The following is a 10,564-nucleotide window of genomic DNA, read 5'->3' on the forward strand; positions in this document are numbered from 1 at the left end:
AAGTTTTTCAGCTGAAGCATATTATTGAAAATCAAATATTTGTGTCTTTTACGGCGACTTGGCTCAGCATGCCGGATACTTAAAATTCTAGAATACCTATGTTTTTATAAAGAATAGTATGTAGTAATTATTCTAATTTTAGTCGGCTGTGGTTTGCAACACAACACTTGCTGTCCATAAAAGAAAACGTGTCTGAATTGAGGAAACATGACAATCAGAAAAGCCAAAATAACAGTCACCCTGATTGAATGCATTTCATTTCACGATAGCATACTATGTTACCAAAGAGAGAGAGATGGAGAGATGAGGGAAGGGAGAGAGCACCAATCTGCCAATACTTCACACAAGCACAGACAAATTGATGTCCGTGTTATTGACATTTTCAATTTTTTTTCATTTGTCTCTCTTAATTTACACCAAAATTCAGATCCATGACCTTGTGTATAAGCTTTAGTTTAACAAATTGTGCTGTATATTTGCTATCTTGCTAGTACAGACGTTCACGGTACGGAATTCAAATAGGTAGGTCCAGGATTTTTTTTTTTTTTTTTTTTTTTTTTTTTTGGGGGGGGGGGGGGTACGAGAAGGAGACAAATGATAGAAAATATGAAATATTTCCCCAGGATACATATACCTTGAACAATCCTTTTGGATAGACTGTGGTAGCATGTTCCAAGTCTCAACACCCTCCTCCCAATTTGGGCCTTCAACTTTTTCGAGCTGAAACCTAAGAACTGTAAGTGTGTGGATATAATTAGCACGGAATGTCATCTTTTTTTGAAAAACTTATTGCCTACACTCTATATAACAAAATTAGCATTTCTGGAAATGATAACACAAGCACAAAATATAACATACTTTTTTAAAAATTAACTTGTGAAGATATTACCAAAGTTTACCAGTCTTTACGTAGAAATGTTCGAAAGTCAAAGCGTGGGTGTTGATTGTCACTTATAAATCAAAATAAATCAAGTTAATTTCGTTAAGAATTTCCTATTCATCATAAATCAAATTTAATTTATTCATTCCTGATTTTCGGGGAGCTTTAATGAGAAACTAATGCCGTAGATTGGAACAAGGAAGCATGAAGGGAAATTCAATCATAAAGGTAAATTGCACGCTAATAGGTGTCAGACATCAGAGATGTAGGCCCCTACTGGCTAGATGTCTGTGTGAGAGAGAGAGAAAGAGAGAGAGAGAGAGAGGAAGCAACAAAGGCTTACTTATATTTAGGTTTACTTTATTTGTTTGCGACTGTAAAGCTGACTTATTTTCTTCTTTTCCCCTTTTATTTGTATATATACATATGTGTGTGTGTGTGTTTGTGTGTGTGCGTGTGTGTGTGTGTGTACTCTAAATCTACTAAACTCGACGAATATAAAATAAATATGCTACATTAGGTTTGCATTTTAACGTTTATTTTTCTTTTAAAACTAGATAAAAATAACTATGAACCTAATTTTCTTACAAGTGTCACAAAGAGTTTGATAAAAAGCCTTGGCATTGAACAAAACAGAGTAATGTTCGATTAACTAACATCAGGAAGTCATTAGAATTCGCTTGTTTAAGTTAACCAGTTCACTGATTTTTGAAAATTCTCATTTCCATTTCGGAAGGAGAGGAAGGGATTTGGAAAAACCATGATTCAACATTGCACAAGTGTAATATTGACATAAAAGATGAAGAAAAAAAGAACTCCATTATCAGGAAAGAAAGCTCTTAACGTAGTTTTCCAACACTTTGACAGTCCATTTTTTTGAGGTCAGTAACCTTCCGCGTTGTGTTAATGGCGTCCAGACTTTCGGCCTTGAACACAGATAATCCTAGCTGTAAAAACAAACGTAGTGTTTCCGACATCAGTTGGTCTCTATGGCAAAACAGAATAACGCAATGCTCCACACGTCAGCTGGTTTCTATAGCATCAACGTGTGCCTAATTTGGTATTTTCAACTTTTAAAGCAAATGTGCGCCAACTTCAGAAAATGTTTATCAAGATTGATCTGAAAGAACGCAGAAATTATGCAGTCTGTTAGGAAAATTTTTTATACCAAATGATAAACGAAGGTATTAGGTCAATCCGTTTATAAAGATTTAACTGTGTACAAGTTCTAATAAAAATGTGTATGTTCAAATAAAAAAGTATTTGTAGTGATGCAAAGGATCAGGAGTTCTGTGCAATTTTTGCAAAATGCAACGCAGAACAACTGAGACAACAACAACAACAACAGTTCCAACAGATATTTTTACATGTATTTTGTCTACAAACTTTTCAAATATCAATATAACAATGTATAATATGTTTTCAGTTGTAAGTTGCAGTGTGTAATACATATTTAGAATGTTTGCGATACTTGGTAAAATGAAAAGGGGTATGTTTTACACTCTTTTCAATGCAGAAATCGCTGTTGATAATCACCCCCGTCATGGTCGAGTCACACTTACTTTTATAAAACACATTATAGGAGGTGTACATTCGCCATCACTTTTATAGTATTAATGACACTCGCAATTGTCCGTGAGATGCTTAGTTTTATAAAAAAAAAACACATGGTCTCGGTCCACGTTACTAATACTTAAAATAATGTTGAAGTTCCGTTTTAAGGAACAGGATACGGGATCTAAGCGCAGAAAAAAAATAATTGACAAAATGACTAGTGTCCTAAACAGTGTTAACCAACCACCAATGTGTCAAATCCTCAATTCCTAATAACTATACCATACCAATTTAAAAAATGGTGTCTAAAACAAAATAAGGTATATTGAAGACAAGAAAGACCATGGGTTGTCCCTGTGCTCTTAGACCCATAATTCACGAGCCCAAGCTTTACTACAGTAACATAACATGCTTAATTATCAACTTTACTTTGTTTTCAGATTTTCTCTGACACATTTTCTTTTAAAGAAACATACTGGCCTTAGCAAGAGTGTTTTTTTTTTTTTTTTTCATAGCAAAATATCCTCAAACACATCAATGAAAAGGACCTGCGCTCAACACAGGCATACACCATTCGTTGTTATAAATATATCTGAGCAAAACCTATTTACAAATTTAAGTCACTTTTTCCAGATAAGAAAAAAATCCGGCTTGGTAACGTGTGGTGTGGATTATTTTGGAGTGCTTCTACCGCAGCCCATCCAGGAAGAAGCTTTACTCCTGGGATAACCCCGCACGACCGCTCTCCTGTAGTTGTCATATTTGAAGTAACTGCAAGAGACAAATAATAGAGTTATCACCTTATAGACCATTCGTGGGTCTCAGTAAGTTAAAAAGGCATGCATATGTACGCTTTGGACGTTCTTCCGATGTTTATAGGTTTTTGAAATAAAAAAAGAAAGCAATCTTGATAACGCGTTGGATGACAGTCCTTTCAATGAATAAATAAGGTGCAAATGACAATAGGCATGGGGTAAGCAGAAAATATCTGTACAAGTACTATTTTTCGAGAAATGATGTAACTAAACTTAACTTACTTTTTCCCTTTAAAGAAATAGGTATATCTGTCTCGTACGGACAGCACAGCCGCCTCCACATTGCTGGGTATTCCTCTCCAGTATGAGCCAATAGACCTAGGGTAACCAGGGGCAATTCTTTGCCCCCTTTCATCAAACTGATAGTAGTAAGAGTTCTGAAACGAAGAACATGTCAATGTATGAATACGTATATAATAAAGTACGATAGATTATACCCTAGGTTTTATCCAAACAAGCGTGCAACATGTATGAATGTACACTCAAAATAACAGTAGTACTCCTAATATAGCACGCTGATTGAAATGCAAATAATACCCCCAGAAGATATGAAATACAATAAATGAGGATAATAAATAATAAATAGAAGAATCGCACTCCTGTTTAAACTTATACTTGGTTCTATAGAAAAAGAGAAATTTGATTGATGGAAATGGAAATTCTTGAATATTTGTCTAAAAGAAGTGTCTCTATTATTTCTGTGGTAGGGGAGATAATGATGGTTGAGTAGTTTGTGGCATCATTTGCCATTATTTTTGTAGTCATTTGACCCATTGACGGATCGATACGGGGGGGGGGGGGGGGGGGCACAATCCCTCATCCTTTACTCCCCTCTCTACAAAATGAAAAAAGAGACAAAATAAGTTTTTTTCTCTAACACGTGCCATGATATGTTTTACATTTGCTTATTTTCGCACGACAAACTTTATTTGTTCTTTTGCCCATCCTCCTTAGCAAAATTCTGGATCTGCAAGTGTACATTGGCATAAGGAGTGAACTAAAATGCCCTCGTCATAATATTTCACATTTTTCAGGTACGATAACTCACGTAGAAGAGGTAGATGTTGCCGTTGGACCACACCAGACCAGCCTGAGGAGAGCGAGGGTACAGTCGGTCGCGAATCTCGGTCTTGGAGATGAATCGATTTCCGTAGTATCTCCAGACGTAGCGTCCTGGAATCAAAATAACCATGAGATGAGTACAGATTAAAATATACAAGTGGTAGTCGTTTGGGGGGAAACAGTTTAAATAGATGGGTAAATTACAAGAAAAAACATTTTATAAGGCATGTCCACGTTTGTTTTTAAAACCATTACAATAAGAACTTGATATAATTGGCATAGACTAAAAATATCTACATAATGCTTTGATAAGAAAACATAAATGATTAAAAAAATTAATACACTATGGACACTTTCATATATCACTGATTCATTCTATAGCTATTTTCCACAAACCAGTCACTTATTTTTACTTTCTGTGGCTCGACAAACTTCAGAATACAATTTCAATGCCTCGATATACTTCAGAATACAGAAATATGCTATTTAGTATTGTCTTATGAAGGATTCCTTCTTACCTTTGAAGAGATATGAATATCTGGTCCTCGTAGAATGTACTGCCGCCCCCACGTTCTTTGGAGCATTAGGGAATTCACTCTTGATAGGTTTGGGGTACCCCCTCATCAGCCCTCGCTCATTCAACTTGAACACACGATGTGAGCGAAACACGTAATAAACAGAGGAAGACACTAGGAAAGAAAAATGGTAAGTGTAAGAAACAATGCTTTAAACGTGGTATATTAATGAAAGGATATTAAAAAAGTTATGGGTTTTAAAGACCGTATAACTTATTCTAAACGTAAAACGATGTTTTTGAAGACGTACCAAAATTAGAGCTGTTTAGGTGTAATTATACGACTCCACAAGCAAAAAATGTTTTCTTTAATTCAAATGAGTCATGATATCTACAAACCTTCCATAATGGCATCAAACTTAAAAGAATCCCGACACCATGACGGTGTTCTTCCAGTGGGCGGCTGTGTGGGGCGGGGTCGCGGTGGAGGCGGTCTTGTTGGACGTACTGGAGGGCGGTAGGTCACGCGTGGCACTGGACGCCTGGTGACCACTGAGGTTCTTCTGGGACCTTTTGGCATAAATACGAAATTCTTCATTATTACAAAGGTAACAAGAAAAGGAATTTTAAGAAAAAATTGAATTGAGGATATTTTTTTCAAATTCGAAGCCAGGATATCGTTTTATCTACTATCTACTGCCTGCCTGCTTGCTAAATAACGCGCTCGTGAATGTAAGCGTTCTGAAGATCGTACTCACCCACGTTATTAAAATCACTTAACTTTTAACAGCAATGAATAGCATGACCCGAACAAAAAACAATGTTTAGAAACTAAACCTTACAAACTAAATTTACCATAAATACTCTGAATTCCACGAATATCATCTGCCCGTAAGGCAAAAGACCGTTCAAATCCTTGGTAGTATGGGGCCATCAGTGCCCCCCGCACCTCGGAGTGACTGAGACCGAGAGCGTGGCCAAACTCGTGCGTTGCTACGATCATGAGGTTGGTCCCAGAGTCCGTATTGTCCGTCCACGTTTCATCTTCATCAAAGTGTGTGTCGCCGTTCTCGGGGAAGAAAGCGTGGGCAAGAATTCCACCTGGAATGTTATAATCTTACATTTATGGAAGTGAAAAATAACAATATGCATTTTATTCTTGGGTGTAATAATTTGTTTATGTATGTTTTTGGAATTTCATAGATATGTTCTCAGTTGATTTAAGAGACAAAATGTTGAGGACAGCAAACTACCCCTCTCTATCTTATTAGTGTGTGTGTGTGTGTGTGTGTGTGTGTTTGTGTGAGTCTATTTATCTTAGCAAATTTTCGAAATACATTACCTCTTCCATCAAAAGCATATCCGTCACCATGGTTGTACCTGCTAAATTGTATGACAATGTCAGCTGTCCCACGAGTCTCTCTAAATGTAAGTGGGGTCACCTTGCTCCAGTGTTCAAATGCTTGATAAAACGCGCGCCTGAAAATGCAGTTAAGAAAAACGGTATAGATTAGTCATGATTCGCGTGAAAATTTACTACAATTATATGTTTTAATATACTGTATATATTACGAGAAAAAACATTGAACATTATTTCTTTCGAAAAAAATGTTCTGAAAAAAAGGAAAAGCGTATCAGTTAAAAAAATAGCACAAGCGTAAGGAATTCAATACAAAGTGTTTGAAGGAAGCAGTGGTTACCTCTGTACTCCCTGGCTCAGATCCGGTGAATAGTTTATCACTTTCCACGTGAGGTCCGTCTTCCGCCATCTTGAACCTGAAGTAGAATATATCATTATAGTAAAACTTCAGAAATTGAAAATTAGAGTTTTTGAAAAAGAAAAATCATAATATCGATGAATAACAGTTGCATTAAAGTTATGCTTTTTTTATATAAAAAATGCAATTGATCTTTGACTTTAGTGGCAATGCGCGCTTCCATCTTCTGATTTCAGTCAGCATTTTTTTACCAAACCTTGTTATTTTACCTTGAGCTCTAAACTGCTGAGGGCCCCTGGGGTCCGAGTTGTCCATGTCTGGCATACCGCACCGTGGCGCTCGCATCATTTCACGCGTCTTCGCGTCCAATTCACCCGTTACTGGGATGTGCGCCATTCGCTGGAACTGCCTGATTGAAAAACGTATTTATGTATACATGTATCACTTCACATCAGATTGTGAAACCCAATGTATTTTTGGCATTTTCAGTATGCTCTTTTAAATGAGCCTAGATTCTTTCTTTCCAGTATGTCTGTTTTTGTTTTTCTTCCCAGCAGATTAAATGTTTGCCCCAACAATACCCTTTGTTTCAAAAGTCACTGGGAATTCGCCACTACAGCAATCAGAGACCTGCATAATACAGGGTGCACTACAGACGCCACAAATGTATACCCTGAGACGAGAATATAGCAGAAACACATGCAAAAACTCTGCCTGTTATTTTTTTAACTGCCATTTGTAAATAGCCAAATGCGGAAACAAAAGCCAACCTCTAATATTTTTATCTCAACCGATTTTCTAAAACTGTAGATTTAGACTACTCAAGCTGAGAATAGACATGTCGGTGGGCTTATTACCGGTGTAATCACAAAATAGCCATGCTATATTTGACTTCGTGTCCAGTTCACTATTTGAGTAGAAAGATAACGCTGGGCAGGGACCAACTTTGTGTAAGGTAACGTTGGATGCTGACGCCATGGCGTTCGATGACTTTAGCAATAGGGCACTGTGCCATAATCTAACCAAAGAAAGCGGCTACTCATCAAATGCCGTTTACAGAATGTGCTAGTCATGATTTAAAACAGTGTAATGCTGAGAAGTGAAAAAATAAGGACAACTTCAATAATCTGTGATCTTTATTATTTGTAAATGGTCTTCTTGTGTTTTTTTTTTCTTTCTACCTTCTGTACTTACCTCAGTGCTCTGTGGAAGCTTGAAATATCTACGTAACCATCAGATCTGTTCGTCTTTGGCAGATATCCAAACTTCTGAAGGAAACTCTTAAAAAAAGAGACGTAAAGGATACAAATAACCATATATGATTTTAATGCGTCTGCGAACAAACAAAGATACTAGTAACATCCAAGATTACATTCCTATTTATTCAAAATCGCCTGTATAGCGGTAAAACTGTACTGTTTGTAAGAAAGTGGGCGATATATTCTATATGCAAACAGAGTTGAACTAGACAGCTTTTCGTCCTTAAACGATGTTTTATTTTTTGACCCTCCCCACTTTGTAGAAAGAAAGACATAAAGAAAAAAGTTCTTAAGATGAACGACTGGTGTTATTTTTAACTTTATAACAAACAGTTTGAACTTAATTTGACCCATCATTTTTCTCAGTTCAAAACTAAGGAATGGGAATCACAGAGCTTAGTAGCAAGATGAAGAATATCAAAGAAGCGCCATGCCACGCCAAAGAAAATGAACATCTGGATCACATCAGATAAGATATAGATACTGACCAACAAATGCTGATGACGATAAAAAGAAAAACTATATTAAGCCCACTAGGTATCGCCAACCCCAATGAAATACAAAAGAAGCGCAACGAGAATATCGGTTAAATGAAAGCAACTATTCTGACAAATTTACCAATTTACCGTCCCTTCATAATTTAATTCTCACTTTAAAAAATCCAGGAAAAGGACTCACCACTGAACCTAAAGCGTTCCCTGAAGAACGGATATCCCTTGAGTTCACTTCTTCTTCACCTTCAAGTTTCTTAGCCGCAAAAGCAAGATTTACAAAATAGATCAACCACAATACATGTACAGTCAACCGTAAGGAAGCAACATGCATTTTGTTGCTTTCCTCTTTTTTTCACTTAAACTGCTATAACCGCGTTCAAACTGAAACGGGATGAATACTAAACTGATTCTTTTCTCTCCTTGCGTCCTTTTAAGTGTATTCTGCTTTTTAAGGAGGTCAGATTTCGCCCCCCCTAGTCTAAATATTAGAGCAATACATATTTACTCTGTAAATATTTTAGAGTGTGGGTTGCTTGTGATTGACCCAGCGACCAGTGGGAAGTGAAGCAATGACGTCTATCCAAAAACTTGAGTAACCGACATTATGAAACGAGCTTTTTTTGTCATATGAGGCGCACTATTAAACAGGGACACGTTATGTGATCAAATATTACTTATATTTGCATTATATATCTTTAATGTAAATTCTTTTGATAGACTTATCTTGAAATGTAGGTTCGAAAGATATTATTGGCCTTACTCATTCTTTCTTTTCAACAGTCTTGAAACGCATGTAACTGGACAACTATGTGATATCATATGAATGGCAGAACTAGACAATATGAAAAGAATGTTCTCCGAAAGTATTTCAGGTGCACAAAGTCGTCTTAATAATAGACCATCAACAATAATCCGGAAGAAAGTGACACAATTTTTGACAATGACCATCGGATTTAATTCTGCTTAGGTGTAACAAAACCTTAGAGTGTGTGTGGTCGGTGTAGACTACAGTAAACAAAAATTTTTCTTACCGCAAATATCATGTAATAAAAAACGGACATGCCGCCGTAAATTGTCCCGTTCTTGTTTTATGGACTGTTGATGTTGTGAATTAGGCAAAATTGCACATTTTTATTAAAATAACATATAGCAGACAGCATGATTGCCAAGAAAAAGAATGAATTTTGTACTTATAATATCTGTCCACGATAGGAGTTTATTAGGGATAAGCTAAACTCTTGTGGATTACTCTTGTTAGATCAGTTATACACGAGATAAAAACCTTATGCTATGAATCAGAATTATCGTTTGACAAAAACGATTTACAAAAATCTTCAACCTAATTTTTTGGCTTTGGGCACATAAAATTATGAATTTATGCATAAAAGAATTCATTGAAGTGAGTATGAGCGAAATTTCACTCTACATAAAAATAATACAATAATAATATAAAACGCAAAATTACAAAACGGTCAGAAAGTGACCAATACAAATTTCAGTTGTCACCATCAGCGCCAAACAGTGGAGGTGACTGTGGTAAACAGTGTTATCATCGTTTATATTGAATCATTCTCCAAAATTACCGCAATCTTATTGCTTGCGCGAAGCATAAACGCCACTTCTGGACTACAACACGCACTTTCCGACACATGTACAGGCTTTGTCATTCGCCACCTTTAATACGGATGTATTGCAATATTAAAGGCCGGATTTCCTGTCAGATATAGTAAGCCCTGGTATACTTTCTGGACGATTCAGCTCGTGTATCAGTTTAGCTTCAGCGATTTGATTACTTAAAGGACACCCACATGACATTGCGATATTGCTTGCTATGAATCATTTTTCATTAGGTAACGAATTTTGAACCTTTATCAAAATCACAATGGTGAGAGTAGGTCACCCCCCCCCCCCTCTCTTGGCTTACGGTACTCGAAATTCCTTAGATGCTTGATGATGCTTAAATGTGAAATCGTAGAAAAAAAACAGAGGGAGTATTGAAAAGAGAGTAAAATGAGCGCTTAGTTGACTCTCCTAAGTTGTTTAACTTAGGCACCTACTTGATGAACAATGCGTCACATGAAGCAAGCTGAAGTGTTCATTCTAGTCTTTCATGATGCTCTTTTATTTTTCCTTCGTCTAATGCATCACAATGACAAATATAATCAAAACAATTGTTATAACTATTATTTCATGCAAAAATGATGATCAGACTTTAACAATGCGTTAGCTGTGACTAAAGGAATTAGAAACCACTCCGCGAAAGCAATC

At 36.4% G+C, this 10,564-nt stretch overlaps 1 protein-coding gene across 1 annotated transcript; it reads right to left on the minus strand.

Moving 5' to 3' along the window:
• Positions 1–2,228: 2,228 nt before the first annotated feature.
• Positions 2,229–9,520, minus strand: LOC106164145 (stromelysin-1). The gene is made up of 11 exons (XM_013541951.2): positions 8,481–9,520; positions 7,738–7,823; positions 6,813–6,952; positions 6,526–6,601; positions 6,168–6,304; positions 5,681–5,926; positions 5,225–5,395; positions 4,830–5,000; positions 4,298–4,422; positions 3,472–3,626; positions 2,229–3,205 (listed from the first exon to the last, which is right to left on the minus strand). Exons 1-11 carry the CDS (start codon positions 8,625–8,627, stop codon positions 3,106–3,108), a joined length of 1,554 nt encoding a protein of 517 aa, XP_013397405.2. The 5' UTR covers positions 8,628–9,520; the 3' UTR covers positions 2,229–3,105.
• Between the last annotated feature and the right edge of the window lie 1,044 nt (positions 9,521–10,564).

This window comes from Lingula anatina, chromosome 1, assembly GCF_051362555.1.
Source record: "Lingula anatina isolate TDL-2025a chromosome 1, LinAna3.0, whole genome shotgun sequence".
Lineage (NCBI taxonomy): Eukaryota > Metazoa > Brachiopoda > Lingulata > Lingulida > Lingulidae > Lingula > Lingula anatina.